This window comes from Pongo pygmaeus, chromosome 18 (genome assembly GCF_028885625.2).
Source record: "Pongo pygmaeus isolate AG05252 chromosome 18, NHGRI_mPonPyg2-v2.0_pri, whole genome shotgun sequence".
Taxonomy (NCBI): domain Eukaryota; kingdom Metazoa; phylum Chordata; class Mammalia; order Primates; family Hominidae; genus Pongo; species Pongo pygmaeus.
The window spans coordinates 53,867,943-53,887,161 of record NC_072391.2 but is presented as its reverse complement, the minus strand read 5'-3'; the positions used below and the strand labels follow the sequence as shown (position 1 = coordinate 53,887,161).

Here is a 19,219-nt window from a genome sequence, read left to right as displayed (position 1 = left end):
ACATAAATTTGGCACATAACATTTCAATCTTAAATCTACAACCTAAAATCTTAAAGACAGAATTTTCTTTCAAAACTTATTTCATGTAAGAAAATTTTTCCTACTCAGTTCTCTCTTCTGCCCTCATCTTGTATGTACTAAAATATTCACACCACACTTTATGTCTCTGCCTATCAAGAAGATGGAAAAATACAGTCATCAGCCCTTTGGTTTCTTTTTAAGCACCTGCCCCACCCTATACCCATTCTTTCAACATTCCAACTTCCTCCTCCCTAAAATAATGAATTTAAGGTAGAAAGAAATGAAAAAGAATGGAAATTTACAAGAGAGCATGACCCATAATTGTTACCAAGAAAACATTTTCCCTTTTTGCTCTTAATAGGCTGTAAAGCTGATGCAATTAAATTATAACTATAGCAACTAAGCTGGCATCATGGGCCTTTCGCTCCAGCAGTATCTCTGCATACAGCACAGAGCCTGCATGCTCAAGACTGGGGGTAACTGCAGGCAGCCAGGAGTAGCAGGTAAGGAGCCTGCAGGGAAGGCAAGTTAGCAGAAGTGTCTAAAGCCTGGTTGGGCTGTGAGAAAGCAGTGTAGGGAAGCAGTTGGCTGCATTTAGCTGCAAGGCTGCAGGGTAAAAAATCTCTGCCAGGGTTCCTCTGATTTGCCTTTACCAATGCCAACAGAACCAAAACCAACTAGTTATTTTAGAAAATAACATTTTGGGGAGGCCTACAGAATATTTCCACTACATCCTTACTGACTCGACAGAGCAGCCAAAACATTCAGCTCTCAAGAACAAGAATGTAGCCCACTCCTACATAATACTCCTGTGACATCTGTTAAATGCTTAGAGCAGACAATGTCCCACATTAACACCAGCACTCAGTTCTTTCTCAAGTTCAAGGAATGAAGACTGAGGAGATGACTGCCAATTTTCCGTATTTCCTGCACAGAATCTCAGTGTCTTTCCAGACCCACCAAAGGCACAAGTAGCAGCACCCTCTCCATCCTCCCATGCCCTTCCATCACAATCAGAGGAGTATGCACTCTGGAGTCAACCTCACTAGGTTTGAATCCTGACTTTACCACTCGCCAGCTGTGTGATCTGGAAGAGTTACTTGCCTTCTCTGAGCCTTTGTTGCTCAACTGTAATGTGGAGATTGTAGCCTAATGATGGTTGCGAAAATTAAGCAAAATCTCACATCTAGCCAAGCTTGTAACACACAGTAAATAATCAGTAAATCACATTTCTTAAGGAAAGCAGCATAGTTTTTTTCTGCCCCACTCCCCACATTATAAGCTCCTTGAGGGCAAGAACCATGTCTAATTCATGGTTGTCGCCCCAGAGATGGTCCAGACCTGGCACAGCGTGGACCTTAAACATGTTTGTGGAATCAACAGCCCAGCTGATACTGTGTGGCAGCAGTGGCTGCCAGCCCAGTCAGTCAGCACTTTTCCCCAGCTGCACTCTCTTGGGGCTCACCCACTCTCCTGTTCTACAATCAGCTGGGGGCACTGTATCTCCAAGGCCTTTCAGAAGCAGCTTCCTGGGTCACTGACAACAAGCAGACAGAATCACTCCTCACTTGGATGGTTTCTCGTCACTAACTGCTCATCAATTTCTTCCAAATGCTCTTAAAAACTGTCCTCATCACTGAGTGCTCTCTGGCTTTGAAGGTAAAACTCATCTGTGGGGCCCATATGTATTAACATAACAGGAGCCATTTATGACCCAATGATCACTGAACCCAAGCAGAACTACTGTGACCAGATTCAGCATGACAGAGCTCTTTCACCCCCTCGCACCTTGTGATCATCTCTCCCTGTGATATCGGCTCATGACTTGGTGAGGCAGACAGGCTAGAAAACCTGAGAGGCAGGGAAACAAACCAAGGCTGCTGTCCTGTTTACACCTTTCTGAGTTCCCAAGAATCTGGCTAGTGGCTGTCATTCACAGATTGGATCTGAATTCAAGGAGGAAAGAAGAAACAGATCCTACCCCCAAGCCACCCAGTACTAATGCTGCCTCCCTACCAGTACTCACGCCTTGACATCTGCCGTCTCCTGGGACGTGCGTGTGAGGGTACGGGAACACAGGCGCTCGCCCGCCTGCTGGATCTCCTGTAAGTTCCGTTCCACGTGGGGAAGCTCTGAGATGCCCTCAGTCTCAGCAGCAAGCTGTTCAGCTTGCTGAAGGAGCTCACCAAACCCCTCAGTATCCATTGGAGATGCAGATCCTAGATGGGAGAAAAAAATGAAAAGATCTAAATCAAGGGAAAGACAGGTTTCAAACACTGCCTGAATCTGTTACAAGCTTAACAAAACAGCAGAACTTTTTGTAAACAGACGAGGACACAGCTCATCAACAAGCAGGATTTGTTCCTGAACATAGCCCAAGAACAGGCCTGACAGAGAAAATGAGTCAGGCTATGAAAAAACAGATCATTTCTGTGCAGATTGACAGCCCCAAGATTGATTTCTGCCATCAGAACAAATGCACAGATATCAAGTCACAGACCAGAATTCCTGCCTCCTTCCACAGACTCAAAGCAGATAAGGAAATGGAAATCATTGTGGCAACCTCTAGGAGGCTTAAAGAACAGTCAACCTGCACCTCTTATTCTCCATCCATCTTAGAAAAACACTACCACCCCAAAAAGCACCAGGCAATTTATAAGACCTTATCTCAAATGATCCTCACAACCACTCTGTGAGGAACAAAGAAAGAAGAACAAATTCCAATCCACAGAGGCTGAGTTACATGCCGAGAATACTCTCTACTGTGATTTGGCTGAACCAAGACCAGGAAACATAGGCATTCTTCGGATTAACCACCACTAACTCTCCCTCTCTCCCCTACTGTTATTCTAACACACCTGCCCCTTCACTAACATAGAAGAAATTCTTCTTCTTTTTTTTTTTAATACTCACGTCCAGGTCTCCATTCACACATTCTTTATCTTACAAGGTTACTGAGAGCACAGATCTGTGCCTGCTCGTTATATATGGCATCCAGGACATTAGATTTGTTACTGTACCTGCTACTTTTAGAAATGCCAATAGTACAGAATATATACTGCACTATTCTTATATAAGGTTCTTGACCAAGAGAATGTTTTTAACTCCTACCACTAATTAAATCAACAGAAGATAAAAAGTAGCACCATGGTAAGAAAATTGGGCACAGTGGCTCACGCCTGTAATCCCAGCACTCTGGGAGGCCGAGGCAGGCAGGTTGCCTGAGGTCAGGAGTTCGAGACCAGCCTGGCCAACGTGGTGAAACCTCCATCTCTACTACAAATACAAAAATTAGCTGGGCGTGGTGGCACACACCTATAATCCGAGCTACTCGGGAAGCTGAGGCAGGAGAATCACTTGAACCCGGGGGGCAGAAGACTGCAGTGAGCCAAGATCACACCACTGCATTCCAGCCTGGGCAATAGAGTGAGACTCTGTCTTGGGAAAAAAAAAAATTTACATTGCTAAAAGGTTCAGAAGAAAATCTTTCATTAAAAAAATTACTTGTACAATAGCTCTTGTTATACTTTTTTTCCTTTTTTTGGGAGACAGAGTCTCGCTCTGTCAGCCAGGCTGTAGTGCAGTGGTGCAATCTTGACTCACGGCAACTTCCACCTCCCAGATTCAAGCAATTCTCATGCCTCAGCCTCCCAAGTAGCTGGGATTACAGGCGTGCACCACCACACCCAGCCGGGGTGACACTACCGGCTTTTTTGTATTTTTAGTAGAGATGGGTTTTGCCATGTTGGCGAATAATTATATGTCAGCTATGAAGCACAGGTTAATTGTCAAAAGGACACTGTTACTGCCATAAATCCATTAAGAACTTTTAAAAATGAGCATTAAAGGACATTAACTTTAAAGGCAAAGGCACAAGGTTAAAACAAAAATAGCTCAGCTGGATTAAACATAAAGACACTTTGGTATTCTTTATGAAGTTCCAAGCTGACTTTAATCTTCAACAAAAATTCACGTACACAATAACTCTTAGCCTCAAGTTTCTAAACAAATATTGTAATTTTTTTGACCCATATAATCAGGCTGTAATTCGCAATCTTTATTGTGAGAAAATGGAGATAGGAGAATTAGGAAGGTATCCTCAGGGAGAGAGGAGGAAACACAAGAATTTTGAGGAGAGGGGCATTTTTAAACAACTACTCCGGCCTGATAGAGAAACGTGTTTTCTCAGGAATGTTCAAGGCCAATGACATTCTACTAATTACACGAAACCATGGTCATTCACCAGAAAGGGAAAAGAAAAGAAAAGCATTCCCTTCTCCAGAACCCCACCCCTCCCCTCCGCTCATTATTTTTACTCTAAGATAAAAATAATTTTTCTAACAGAGTCAAGGAAAAGAAAATACTCTTTTCTTTCATGAGGAAAACTTTGGAAATCCCTAACTAAAGAACTGAATGAAATAAAACTTTTCTATGATTAAAAAAGAAAAAGAAAGATAAAGGAAGAAAGAAATATAACTAATATTTCATTTCATATTCATATCAGACAAAGGAAATGCTCAGCTTCTCAAATGACCAGCCCACCCCAAAGATTTTGAGCAATGAATTTGAGTATAAGTAATTAATACAGAATCAGTCATTTACTTTAACATGGTCTAATAAAGTTTTTTTAAGTTAATTATATAGAATTGTTTTTGACAATGGTAAAACAAAGGTTGAATCTATGAACAACATCCTAAACGTAATATCCCAAAACTGGGCTCTAACTTTTCATCCACAAAACCTGCCCCTTGGCCTTCTCAGTGTGTGAAGACTTCATTATTCAGTTGCTTGGACCAAAACCCATGATGGCCCCATAACTCACATCCTACATCCAATCAACCAACAAAGCCTTTCAAATCTACCTTCAAAATATATCCAGAATATATTCCCTCTAAATACCAAGACCAAAAACCAGGTGAACAGAATCTGCCTGTCCTCGCCATCTCTACCTAGACACCTCCCCACATCCAAGCTGCCTCCCTAGACTCTCTCAGCAGTCTCCCTCCCTAACCTCCCAGCTTCAGCCCTTGCCTCCCACAATCTATTCAGTCTATAGCAACCCAGCAACCAGTGATCCTTTTACAGTCAGTCAGATCACATCCCTCCTGCTTAAATCTCTTGTACAGAATGAAACCCTACAAAAGGGGCCCCACCTCCCCTCATCACTCAGACTCATCTCCAGCCCTATCTCCACTCCTTTCATGGGTGCCAGCCACTCTGGGGCCTCTTTGCTGGTCCCCAACGGATCAGGCACATTCCTGCCTTACAGCCTTTGCACTCCGTGTTTCCTCTACTGGAATGCTCCTCCCCCAGAAACACTCAAGGCTGACTCCCTATTGTTTCGGCTCACCTGTCACCCTGCCTTTGAGGCCAACCTAGAGAGCTATTTAAAAATACAAGCCACCCCCAGCAATCCCCCATCTCCTTTACTGTCTGTCACCTCTGCGAGAATATAAGCTGCACGAGCACAGTGTTTTGTTCACTGACGTACCCCAAGCTTCCACAACAGTGCCTGGCACATAGCAGGTACTCATTTTTTGAATGAATAGGAAGGGTTTTTTCTTCCGTTGGTGAGAGTCTGTCCTTCTCAAAGGCTTCCTGCACTCCCTTGCCAAATGGGCACCCACTAGCAAGCAGAGATCTGAACAAAAACATTCCCTTCCAGTTGGTATCAGACTACCAACTGATACTTAAAATTTCTGAGGCAGCACAGCATAAGGCAGTGACAGTCTAAATGGCATGAATTCATATCACACTTGGTCCAGACTAGTGCTTTCCCTCTAAATACCAAGACCAAAAACCAGGTGAACAGAATTACAAACCAAAAGAAACAGATATATATAGAAAGAATTTTGCTACATAACTTCAGGGTAGGAGTAAAAAGAAAATAAGCTTGTTCCACGTCTGCACAGAAGAAGAGAGATATGTATGAAATACTATATTTGGGAAAAACTGGATCTGTCCTGCATTATTATTCAACCAGTAGAAATTAATTATACAAAAAAGTTTTATTAAAGTTTCCAAATTTATACATTTTTTGTTACAATCATTGTGCAACTAAATCTATACTTTGATGTATTAATCATCCCACTGCACTAAAATGCTTCAATTTATGGCTAATTTCATAAATTTAGGACAATTTTTGTCCCCACCACAAAATATCAATTTAGCCACAAAATATAGAGATTAAACCACAAAATCAACTTTGACCCAAGAGACTAAAAACTAATCATGAAAATAACCTCAGTAAGCTTTGTCCAGTAGAAACAATTAAAATGATCTATGGGGGAAAAAAACTGAAGTCCAAGCCTTGTGTTGGGAAAATCTGGCCATGTAGCCTGGACACCAGCTGCATCCTTGAGGAACTATGGAGGAGAGGCACAGGAAGAAGCAACAGTAAGAAACCACGGAAGCAGGACCCGGAGCAGTCAATGCAGCACAATTGGGGCTGGACAGGAAAAGGCCAGCAGGGACAGCGGAACAGCACTAGGGCTCCTCTATGACAGCAGTGACTAAGCCCTTGAGCGTGATTGGGAATCTTTTGGCAAGGCAACACTGGCAGGCACTTCAGAGAGCATCGCAAAGTATCAGGGCCTTGGGCAACAAATTACTCTCCCTATAAGTAGGACTTGGCAGAAGTGCTACTGAGCCTCCACACAAACTCCTCAACAACCTGGGCAACTGAGAACCTTAAAATGAATGGCAAACTTATCACTGCTGTTAGAAGGTAGGATTGGTTACACTTGTGGGAGTAAGGACAGAAAGGGAAGGATGAGGAAGGCTTCAAGGGGGCTGGCAATTTTCAGTTTTTTGATCTAACCGTTGGTTGACAGTATGCTCACTTTTCAGAAAATTAGTCAATCTAGACTCATGATTTGTGCATCATACTTCAATAAAAAGCTCCCCGCCCCACTGCTGCCAAGCAAAGGACAATGACCCACCTTTTGTCAGAAGCTGCAGTAGGATACCCCACTAAGCTAAAAATAAGGAATGTTCTCAGTGGGAAGCTCCCATAATGTAGATCTCTTCACCACACCTAGAGGATGCTCAGCAAATTAACTAAATGTAAAAAGTAAAACCCACAGTTTGAAAGAGACAGCTCCTACCTAGAGCTAAACCAAGGGCTGGCCAAACTTCTACTTCCTCATGCTGGTCTGTGTTCACCTGTTATTTAGTGTCTAAAACACACGTCCCTTTAGGGCATATCAACATTCATAAATGAGGTGGAAAAAAATTCCCAAACTGCATATAAGGTGAAATGAACTAAACATAAAGGCAGAGCAAAAATGCACAAAATAATTTCAGTTCATTTACTATTAACATGTGAGTCTTATGAAAAATAAAATCATTTCCACATTCCGAATATAATAACTATGTTAAATATTTAATCGAGCCAGAAAGAGTAGATACTTAAATATTCAAACAGCTAAGCACTTCTAAACCATTGTAAATCAGTATTTCTCAAAGACTGGCCCCTTCAGGATTTTATAGATGGTCTGAATCTTAATCTGTTACAGTATTCATGCTTATTATATTAAAATCCCACATATCTGTTTTCTGATATTATTGGTTCATTGGTTTCGTTTATTTTTTTTTTCATTGATGGAATCATGCCCAATTTTTATTTTTTTATTTTATTATTATTATACTTTAAGTTTTAGGGTACATGTGCACAATGTGCAGGTTAGTTACATATGTATACATGTGCCATGCTGGTGTGCTGCACCCATTAACTCATCATTTAGCATTAGGTATATCTCCTAAAGCTCCCCCCACCCCACAACAGTCCGCAGGGTTTCGTTTATTTTTAAAGCATCAGCCATGAGTAGAATACCTCTCTTCCTTTACTCAGGGCTTATGGACTCTCAAGCTGGGGAATCACTGAGTCATCCCACAAATAGCTGTTACTCACTAGTTCTCTAGACTTAAGCCTATGTTACTCCCAGGATATACTCCAGAAAATTAAAGCACCAAAGCTACAAAGGGAAAAGGAAAATGAAGCAAAGGAAGCTATAAAAGAGCCTCAGAGCCATCCATCCTAGACATATCTGCCAACCGCTTGCCCAGTTTCTAGTCTCCTAGGGCAAGAGTGAGCAAACTTCTTCTGTAAAAGGACAGGTAGTAAATAGTTTGGGCTTTGTGGGCCAGGCTCTGTAGCAACTACTCAACTGTGCTATTGTAGCTTGAAAGCAGGCATAGGTAATATGCAAACCAATAGGCGTGGCTGTACTTTAATAAAACATTAATCATGAACACTAAAATTTGAGTTTCATATAATTTTCACATGATTATAAAATATTTTTCTCTGGATTTTTTTTCCCCCGAGGATCCAAAGATGTAAAAACCCTTCTTAGTTTATTTGGCACATAGGCCATAGTTTGCCAACCCTTGGGCCTAAGGTATTTAAGCTAGACTTGATAAGCCAGCTACCCTAACTAGGCCCCAGTGTGAAAACATTGTTAAAAAGATAAAATGAGTGACACAATAGGTGTGTTGCCCTCTCGTTTCCTCTTTAAACTGTTCATTTGGAGAGCATACTTGGGGAAGAAATCTGTTTTGTAAATGATGATGCCTGTCCCATTGACCTAATGCACAGGATGCTAAAGGGAATCCACTGCTCTTTGTAAGTATAATGCAACATATCAAACCCATGTGAATTTTCCCTTTTCCTTATCACCCACAATCCAAACAGCCCAGTTACGCAAGAAATACAAAGGGCTGAGAAAAAGATGAAAGAATAAAGACAAAAACATCTGTCTTTTCTTCCATGTTAAAGAAATCTCTCTCCATTCACTGACTTGCATGGGAGATGACACCAGCTATTTTCCTGCAGAATTTCAATATAATCAAACAATACTGACTGAGGAATTCTAATTTAGTAAAATGTATGTAGTAACATACCCAAATATTGTCTCTTTCAACTTCAAAGATCATGCAACCTAAAAAAGACAGTTGTTAGCACTGCTATTTTTTTTTGATGTTGTCAAAGGGTGAGATTTTATATACATCAGAGAAAGTAACAGATGTTGCTATTTATATCCTTTCTTCCAAATGTACAACTGACAATGTTCTTCCTTTTTTGATTATTTTAAATAATTATTTTTGATTATTTTAAATATTTTAAATAATAACAGTAAAATAACAGTAAACAGTACTGTTTTTAATAACAGTAAAAGAAATGGAAAATAAAAACATATTTTAGACAGAATGGGTGAGAAGATTACATCGTGAACCCAAACACCTGGTTCCAACACAGAATGTTCATTTATTAGCAGATAAACTGATTTACCTCTGAGATAAAACCCCAATTTCTCTGTCTCAATTTCCTCATCAATCAAAAATGGTAATTCCTACCTACTTCAAGGAGTTGTTGATACATAAAAGTATCTTATAAACTCTGCTGATTTATGTAATTGTAAAATGCTATTTTAGCTTTTTTTCCCAAGTTGCCAATTTGGCAACATTTTATCACTTAATTATAAACATCTCTGCTTCAAAAAATCTTTTAGTAAATATTTAATCCCAAATTATAACTTATTTAATCACAACTTTATATCATTAAGTAAGAACTTCTGGAAGACAATTAAAATGTTTAAATCTATGTTGTATTGCCCACTACCAAATATGCTTTTTATTATAAATCCAGATTTCCATAATGAAGGTGTGATTCGAAAGAAATTTAGCATTTAATTTTAAGCAGAAACTCTGCCCTCAAACCTTATTAATCAGACTATGACAGGAGTAAAACACAAGAATGGTGTTCAACATTCTTGTGAATGATTCTTTCTTTTCTCATCCAAGATTGATGAGAAAAACCTCCACTCAAGGTATCAAAAGTTTAATACTGATTCTGTTCTCCTCTCTTTTGAATACATAAACTAGCTAGATGACAATATCATTCCACTTTTTACTATTATCTGTCAGCTGTCAATTACAACAACAACCCAAAAAAAATTAAATCTTGACAGACATCATTGTTTCAGATGCCTCTGGAAGAGAGAGGAGAGGAAAAAAAATGTTGGAAAGTTCTTTATAGCCCTGTGAGACTAAGTAAAAGAGTTAGACCTTATCATTATTCAGAAGGTAGAGTTCTGGAGAAAACAAAGACCTAAAATAAATTAACCTAGACAGAAGAAAAAGACCTGGGTGATTCAGTAGCAGTACTGCCCTCAATGACTCCATGTTTGCAATAAGGAATGCGTAGTATCAGCTTCCCTGATACATAAAATATCACTTGTATTATTTCCTCTTCAATGAGCAAAGAGAAGTAATAACCTGGCATCGCAAAGAAAAATAAATTATCCACATAAGTAACTTTCTGATAAACTCTTGGCTGTCCAGCAGAAGGCCCAGCTGGGAAGAAAGTGCTGTGGACTACAGCTTGGCTCCATCCCATGCCAGCCCTCTGACCCTGGGGCTGGATCCTCTCTGGATGAGGGGGTTGCTCAGGTGATCTCTAAGGGCCTGCTCACCTTAAAGAATTTACAAATGTGAGATGTTTTAATTCGGTCTTTAAACTTACTTGATGCTTCCTAGGAAACAGCCCCATTTTAGTGGTGATGGAAATTATCTCTATAGAGAACCTTAGGAATGATACTAGTTCTGTCTTACAACTAGCATAAACAGGGGCAGATCACCAAGTCGGCCCCAAAAGGCCTGTGGCTTTGGTTCTGGCTCTGGCTCTTCTCTCTAAACCAATGCTACTCAACTTTGCCCCACAGGGGACATTCAGCAACAGCTAGAGACATTTTTGGTTGTCACAACTTGGGAGGCAGAAGGTGTGCAGATTCTAACAAAAGTCTGGGTCCCTACCATAATAATTTTAAAACCATTGCACGTAGAGAATCATCCCACTTGGGCTTTTTATGGCAGTATATTCATACCTTGGTATACCACACAGCAATGGAAAAGAAACTACAGACTACACAGAACATGGATGAATTTCGCAGACATCACAGTGAGCTGAAGAAGCCAGACACAAAAAGAAAAAAAAAAAAAAGCACTGTATGACTCTATTTATATGGATCTTAAAAACAGGAAAAACGAATCTATGGCACTAGAGATCAGAATACTGGTTATCCTTGGGAGTGTAGGGGGAGTGCTGATTGGGAGAAAGCACAGCAGAGCTTTTCGGGTACTAAGGACTGAACTGTGTTCTCTCAGAATTCCTATGTTGAAGCCCTACCCCACAATGTGATGCTATTTGGAGACGGGGTCTTTGGGAAGTAATTAGACTCAGATGAGGTGACGTGGGTGGGGTCTTCAGGATGGGATAAGTGCCCTTAGACACGCCAGAAAACTTGCTTTCCTCCACCTACCTCTCCCCACACATACACATCAAAGAAAGGTCTTTGACTACACACTGAGCAGCTAGGAAGAGGGCCCTCACCAGAACCCAACTATGCTGGCTGGCATCCTGATCTCGGACTTCCAGCCTCCAAAACTGTGAGGAAATAAATTTCTGTTTAAGCCAGAACAACAGATATTCTGGTATTTTATTATGGTGATCTGAGCTGACCAAAGTACCAGAAATGCTTTATATTTCAATACGGACAGTGGTCACATAAGTGAATAAATGTGTAAAAATTCCCTAAGCTGTATACTTAAGGTTGACTCACAGTTTTTTAGAAGGAATAGCAAGAAACAAAGCACTAACTTAGCAAGAAACAATCTAGCATTACCAAGGTGAGAGTTGGGAGACTTTTCTACTTTTCTTTTTTTTTTTTTTCTGGGTTCGACTTCTTTTTTTTTTTTTTCTTTTTATTATTATTATTATTATTATTATTATTATTATTATTATACTTTAGGTTTCATGGTACATGTGCGCAATGTGCAGGTAAATTACATATGTATACATGTGCCATGTTGGTGCGCTGCACCCACTAACTCGTCATCTAGCATTAGGTATATCTCCCAATGCTATCCCTCCCCCCTCCCCTGACCCCACAACAGTCCCCGAAGTGTGATGTTCCCCTTCCTGTGTCCATGTGTTCTCATTGTTCAATTCCCACCTATGAGTGAGAACATGCGGTGTTGGGTTTTTTGTTCTTGCGATAGTTTACTGAGAATGATGATTTCCAATTTCATCCATGTCCCTACAAAGGACATGAACTCATCATTTTTTATGGCTGCATAGTATTCCATGGTGTATATGTGCCACATTTTCTTAATCCAGTCTATCATTGTTGGACATTTGGGTTGGTTCCAAGTCTTTGCTATTGTGAATAATGCGGCAATAAACATACTTTTCATTTGATTCCCTTGTCAGGGTGAATTCTTCTCCATGAGTATATGTGATCTTACATATTTTTTAATAACTTGTTAATTTTAATATTGCTCTAAATTCTCTACTTCAGAGTGTGTGTCTCACCACTGCCCTTGAAGCCTCAATGGCAATGACTGTCAAATCCACACCTGCCCCCGAGTACTCAAACTCCAACCATGAGTTTCCAGGCACCACTGGTGCATCTCCTCTCAAGCACATAACTGTCACACCCACCATGTCTCCAAATGCAGTTATCCACCCCCAACTCCTCCTCCGCCTCTGCCCCTGGCTTCTGTCTCCCAGGTTCTAATTCACCCTGCTCCTTTGCATCTCTGTGTGCCCTCAGATTGTTTACTTACAGGTGTCCCTCCACTCTCAGACTCAGAAACCAAACACATGTAGATACATTTTTCCATAGCAAGCAGGCAGGTATTCCTCATTATCCAAACTATTGCTATTCTCTAACTAAAACTCAGGAAACGAAATACTACAGACTCAGATAACATGATATTCCTCACTCTCCAAACTCTCATTACCGAAACAGATTATTTATTTATTTATTTATTTATTTATTTACTTTTAAGATGGAATCTCACTTTGTTGCCCAGGCTGGAGTGCAACAGCATGATCTCAGCTCACTGCAACCTCCACCTCCCGGTTTCAAGCAATTCTCCTGCTGACTCAGTCTCCCGGGTAGTTGGGATTACAGGCACGTGCCATCACACCAGGGTAATTTTTTATTTTTAGTAGAGATGGGGTTTCACCATGTTGGCTAGGCTGGTCTCGAACTCCTGACCTTAGGTGATCTGGCTGCCTCAGCCTCCCAAAGTGCTGGGATTACAGGCATGAGCCACCACACCCAGCTCCTAAACAGATTTAAATAGCATGGGGTATTTATATTTTTGCAACATCCTCTAACTATTGCTTTCATCCCCATCACTATCACCTAAGGCCAGACCTTCATTCCTTTAAGTCTAAGTCCTTCTTACATGCTAGAACATGGCCTTCCTCCTTCTAGCCCTGCCCCCAACTCTATGCACCCTACTCTCTGTGGCCACCTCTATCTTCCTTTTTTTTTTTTTGAGACAGAGTTTCACTCTTGTCCCCCAGGCCGGAGTGCAATGGTAAGATCTCAGCTCACTGCAACTTCCACCTCCCAGGTTCAAGTGATTCTCCTGCCTCAGCCTCCCGAGTAACTGGGATAACAGGCACGCACCACCATGCCCAGCTAATTTTTGGGGTTTCACCATGTTTGCCAGGCTGGTCTCGAACTCCTGACCTCAAGTGATCCGCTCGCCTTGGCCTCCCAAAGTGCTAGGAATACAGGCGAGGGCCACTGCGCCCGACCCCACCTCTCTTTCTGACACGGCTGTTGCCCCTGCTCAAAAAACCTCACTGGCTCCCACTCACAGGGATCCGGGTGAGACACTGCTTTTAACTTTCTACCTCCCAGAATAAACCTTGTGTACCAGTCACCTGATTTACTTGGTCCCTGACTATCCTTGCACATGTCCTGCTCTGTGCCATTTTTCCCAAAAAGAAACACCTACCCAACCTTCCACTGCAGCCCTGAGCTCCAACCAGCTCCTTCACTCTTTAGCTCGATGACTTTGGGCAAATTAATTACTCTCTCTGGGCCTCATCTGTGAAATGGAAAAATAACTGTATCTCCCTCACCTGTCACAAAGTAACCACTCAATAAACATTAGCTATCATTATTACCACCAATTCAAGTCCTACCTACCAAATGGTCTTCCTCAATACACATTACCTACAGAAATTTTCCCTCATCTAAATTCCTTTTACTCCATTCATTTATTTGCTCGACATCATCTCCTGAGCTCTGTCTGTGTATGAGTCCCCACTATGGGCTTTATTTGTATAATCTAATGTCATCCTCACAGCAGACCTCTAGTGTCCAAAGGGACCAACTGGTACACAGGTTTTTCAGCAGGGGCAGCAGCCGTGTCAGAAAGATAGAGATGGGCACAGACAGTAGGGTGCATGGAGTGGGAGGGGTTAGGAGGAGGAAGGCCGTATTCTAGCATCTAACAAGGACTTGGACCTTCCCCATCTTCCTCATTTCAGTAAATAGTATCTTCATGCTAGAAGTTGCTCAGGTCTAAAACCATGGCATTGTCCTTGACTTCTTTTCTCCTCTTATACCCTACATTAGCAATTCATTTCTACACTACATTTATTCATATATACATAAGTCGGACCCACTTTTTGTCTCTTCTACCACTATCATCCTGGTGCAAGCCACTCTCATGTGTCACATCTGGGCGATACAGTAGCCTCCTGTCTCCCTGTTCTTACTTTGTCTCCTCCCACTTCCCAGTCTGTTCTCCACACCACACTGGGAAGGATCCTCTGAAGGGGCTCAAACCTTCAATAGCCCCCATCACTCACAGGCTGAGATCCAAAGTCCTTACCCTGTGCTGTGAGGCCTACATGACTATCCCCGACCCAACTCCTTCTGTTACCACTCTTCCCCAGGATTATGCGCTTTGGTCCTATGGCCTTCCGCTCTTCTTCAAATATGCTAAATACACTGCTGACTTGGGCTTTCAGTCACTGTTTCCTCTGCATCTGCAGGAATATTCTCCTCCAAAATACCTACCTGGCTAACCCCCTTAATTCCTTCAAATCTCTGCTCAAAGGTTTCCTTTTTAAAGAAGCTTCTCAGCACACCCCAGCTAAAGCAGCTCCATCGTCCACTCTACGTTTCTGTTCTACCTCGTTGGTAGTATGTTATCAATTTCTGGCATCACATGTCTACCTGTTTGTTCATTTATTGTCTGTCTCCTAACAGGCTCCTTGAGCCTGGGAACCTTGTCTGGTCTGTCCACAGCCCCATTTCTAGTGCACTGAACAACAGCACCTAATGCTCAATAAATATGTGTTAAATGAATGAAGGAAGGAAGGAAGAGAAGACTATAACTTTGGTGTACCTAACAGATCAATGTAGGAATTTTTGGTAAGGTTTGAGGAAGTTTCTTCTGGCTGTTAGCAACTGTGTATGGGAGATCTAGCTGTTTGAGGACACTGTTGAAGCTATAAAAAAGTATAAAGCTACAAAATATTTCAAACTTTATGTTATTTAGGGGAGAAGAGATGTAGGTATAACAGACATTAATATAAGGCAAGTAAGTGAGCTAGGAGGACTCTAATCTATCAAAACAAAGGGGATTCTCATATCTCTATGTCCAGCCCAACTCTTTTCCCAAGCCAGTATTTCCAACTGTCCACCTAAAACCTATACCTGGATGACTCACAGGTGCCTCAAACTACACATGTCCCAAATCAGACTCATCACTTCTCTCTCCTTAGCCACTGCCACTACCAATGCTTCCTTCTCGTGGGTTCCCAGTCTCTTTCAGTAAAACAATTAGCACACAGTCAAGTAAGCCAGAAACCACCTTCGAGTCACCCCAGCGTCCCCCTTCACCTCCTCAACACTCAGCCAATCTCAAGATCTACTTCTCAAACCTTTTGCAAAGTCATACCCTCATCTCTCGCCCCTTCTCTGACTTGCACCCCGACTAAGCCTTCTTGTTCCTCCAATCAACCTCCCCATGGTCAGGGAGGTCTTTCTGAAATGCTTTCCTGTCTTAAGTCCATCAGGGACACCTTCCATCCCCTACAGAATAAGATGCTCATGTTTTGACACAGCTATAAAGGGTGCTCTCCACACAACAGACACTGCCACCCTTACTATCCTCATCTCTCACTGCCTTCCCCCAATTATATACCCTAGCAATTCTCTATTCTTTGGGGTGCCTGTTTCCTCCCTTCATACTCCTGTACATGCTAAGTACACACTCTCTATAACACATCCCCACCCCTATCTTGTCACATGGGGAACTCCTATGTATGCTGCAGCCAGCTGGGAAAGTCCCACCTATGCCAACCCCTCCCACACTACTCTGAATCTTCTATACTGTTCTTCCCTAGTGCAGCAGTTGTGATTATTTCATCACACATATGTCTCCTTCTCTAGTGGCAAATTTCCTATAGGGTAAGGTCCACAGATGCTCAACTCTGAGTCCTCAGCATTAAGTCTGGCACATAATAGGATCAGATACATATTTGTTGAATTAAAGTGACCTGTTCCCTGAACACACCAGTGAAAGATCTTCCCTCTAACTCCATATTCTTTAAATAAACTCTTTCGTGAGGAGTGGGCCCTCTCACCTTCGGATCTTTGCTCCAACCTGTCCCCCTCCTTGGCACATCCATCTTTCCATCAACCTTATTTTCTACATCAGTCCATCAAAAAGCTGGTTCAGACCCTCAGGCTCACCACATCTCCAGCTGCTCACACTGTAGGGTCTTTGCACCTGCTCTACCCCCTACCAGCAATGCTCTCAGATAGTCCCATGACCTGCTCATTCATTTCAAGCAGGTCTCTATTCAAATATCCCTGTCCTCCTTTAAGAAACAGCCCTGACATCACACTTCCTATCTGTGCTTTTATTGCTAGTGGTACCCTCCATAGGCTTATCAGTTCAATGAAGGCAGGCCTGTCTCCTTCACCACTGCATCCCCATGCCTGCAAGAGTGCCAGTAACATCCATCTAGTTCATATTTTTTGAGCACCTACTGTGTGCCAGACCTAGGTGCTAGGAACACATCAGTGAACAAAACAGATAAAAATCCCCTCACTCACATTCTACAGGGGGAAGACAACAATACACAAGAAAAATACATGAAATATAAGTGCTAAGAACAACTAAAGCAATGAAGGGAGGCGGGAAATGGGGAAAGCCTCACTAGATGCCTCCCTAGTGAAAACCTGGAAGAAGTGAGTGCAAACTACATGGATATTAACTTGCAAGCACAAAGGCCCTGAGGCTAAAGCATGTCTGACATTTGGAAAGGGAGGGAGCAGAAAATGAGACTGGGAAAGTAACACTGGGTCAGATTATGTAAAGCCTTATAGCTCACTGTAAAGGGGTTTGTCTATCATTATTAACGAGATGGGGACCCATTGGAGGGATTTTTTTTTTTTTTTTTTTTTAAGTAAAGGAATGATACGATCTGACAGCCTGTGTTTTAAAAAGATCCCCCTAGCTGCTGTGCAAAAAACAGGGGCCAGGACAGAAGCAGGAAGACCAAATGGGAAACTATTTCAATAATCCAAACCAGAGGTGGTGACCTGGCCCAGGGTGGCAAGTACTATTTGTGGCGTGAAAAACAGAGGGCTGGGTGTGGTGGCCCACACCTGTAATTCCAACACTTTCGTGGGAGGCCGAAATGGGCGGATCACTTGAGGCCAGGAGTTCAAGACCAGCCTGGCCAACATGGTGAAATCCTGTCTCTACTAAAAATACAAAAATTAGCCAGGTGAGGTGGCACACGCCTGTAATCCCAGCTACTTGGGAGGCCGAAGTAGGAGAATCGCTTGAGCCTGGGAGGCAGAGGTTGCAGTCACACGATGACACGAGATCGCACCACTGCACTCCAGCCTGAGCTACCGAGGGAGACTGTCTCAAAAGAAAAAAAAAAAAAAGAAAGAAAAGAAAAAGAAAGACAGCAGTCAACGATGGCTCAAAGGTTATTAGCCAGGGTCTTTCCTATGATTGAGATGAGAAAAAAAAGGCAACAGAAGCAGTTTGGGGAGAGTAATGAAGGGGAGCTTGCTAGCCCTCTCTTGGCATGTTTAATTTGAGTTGCCTATAACCCATCTCAGTGGAGATATTAAGTGGGTGGCTGGATAAAGGTCAGGGGTGAGGCCTGCGATGGAGATACAAATATCGAATCTGTTAGCCTCTGATATGTAGGTATTTAATGCTATGAGATCACCATCAATGAAAATAAAAATATTGCAAACACAAATGCACAAAGGAGAATTTAAAGAAAAAAAATAAAGAAGAAAAGCTAGGATGACCGAGGATACCCTCCCACATCCCCCGGAAAGAATACAAAAAGGTGACCCTCGCTTTTGCTGAAAGACAACTCGGTCAAAATAAAAATTAAATAAATAAAACCTCCTTCCCACGTCTAGCAGAAGGGCAAACCCAGACCAGAGGCTCTGTCAACGGGTCTTTAATACTTTCACCAAGGACCCATAGGGCCGGCCCCGTAATTTTTTCAAAAGAAACCCAGTGAACTTGGGCATCGCCTCTGCAGAGAACGGGATGGAGTAAGCACAGAGAAGGGTGGGCCACCCCTGGGTTCCAATCACCAGCATCCTCCTGGATGTACAAAAGGTAAGCCAAGGGTTGGGAGAAGCTCCCCTCGCCCCAAAGACCCCTTCCCTCGCAGAGCAACGCCTCCCTACAGGATGTGTCCATGAGGGGTAGGCAAGCAGGCAGGGCACGGTCAGGAAGGTAAGCACGCGGGGCGTTGTGGCGCAGGCTTAGGCAAAGTGGGCTCGCGGGGCACGAGGTGGAGGTGAGGGCAGGGGCGTGGCGCGAGGGCACCACAGTGGGGAAGGGGGAGTCGGGAGGCCTAGGTTCTGCATTCAGAAAGTGGTCCAATGATAGGCACCCCCAGGGATGCAGCCCGACTCTAAGCCTCGCGGGCGGCTCGACAAGGCGTTGTGTCGCCGGCGTCAGGCGTGCCCGGCTGCCATGAGGAGAACGGGAAGTGTGAGCGGCGGGGTTCCGAGCGTGGGGACGGCGCTCCACCCAGTCACGGGGTCCTGGGTTCAAGGACAAGCCCACGGTCGCAAGGACGCGACCAGACACACCCTTACCTTGTACTACAGCCGTCTCCGCCGCTCAGGTGCCGGCTTGAGGACGCGGCCGCCGCTTCTCGCGCCGCTCTCCCCCGCTTCCTGATTGGCCAAGGCTGGCCGCTCCCAGAAGCCCTCGCGCGGTGCGCCGCCAAATGAACTTTATGGAGACCCGTGGGGGAGGACAAGAACAGGGGCGGGGCTGGGGGCGGGGCTGGGGCGGGGCTGGGGGCGGGGCGGAGGTGGTGCCT

At 43.1% G+C, this 19,219-nt stretch overlaps 1 protein-coding gene across 4 annotated transcripts in view; it reads right to left on the bottom strand.

Moving 5' to 3' along the window:
• Nucleotides 1-19,127, bottom strand: part of NUP93 (nucleoporin 93) — a 118,855-nt gene extending 99,728 nt beyond the window's left edge. For 3 of the 4 annotated variants that reach the window (XM_063655170.1, XM_063655171.1, XM_054453033.2), the window contains exons 1-2: nt 18,990-19,125; nt 2,048-2,240 (exon numbers count right to left, since the gene is read on the bottom strand). In XM_063655170.1, coding sequence (XP_063511240.1) covers nt 2,048-2,226 — 179 coding nt within the window. In that variant the 5' untranslated portion in view covers nt 2,227-2,240; nt 18,990-19,125. Of the gene's footprint in view, nt 1-2,047; nt 2,241-18,989 lie in introns of all 4 variants that reach the window. The other variant, XM_054453032.2, reaches the window with a different exon arrangement.
• Nucleotides 19,128-19,219: the final 92 nt, after the last annotated feature.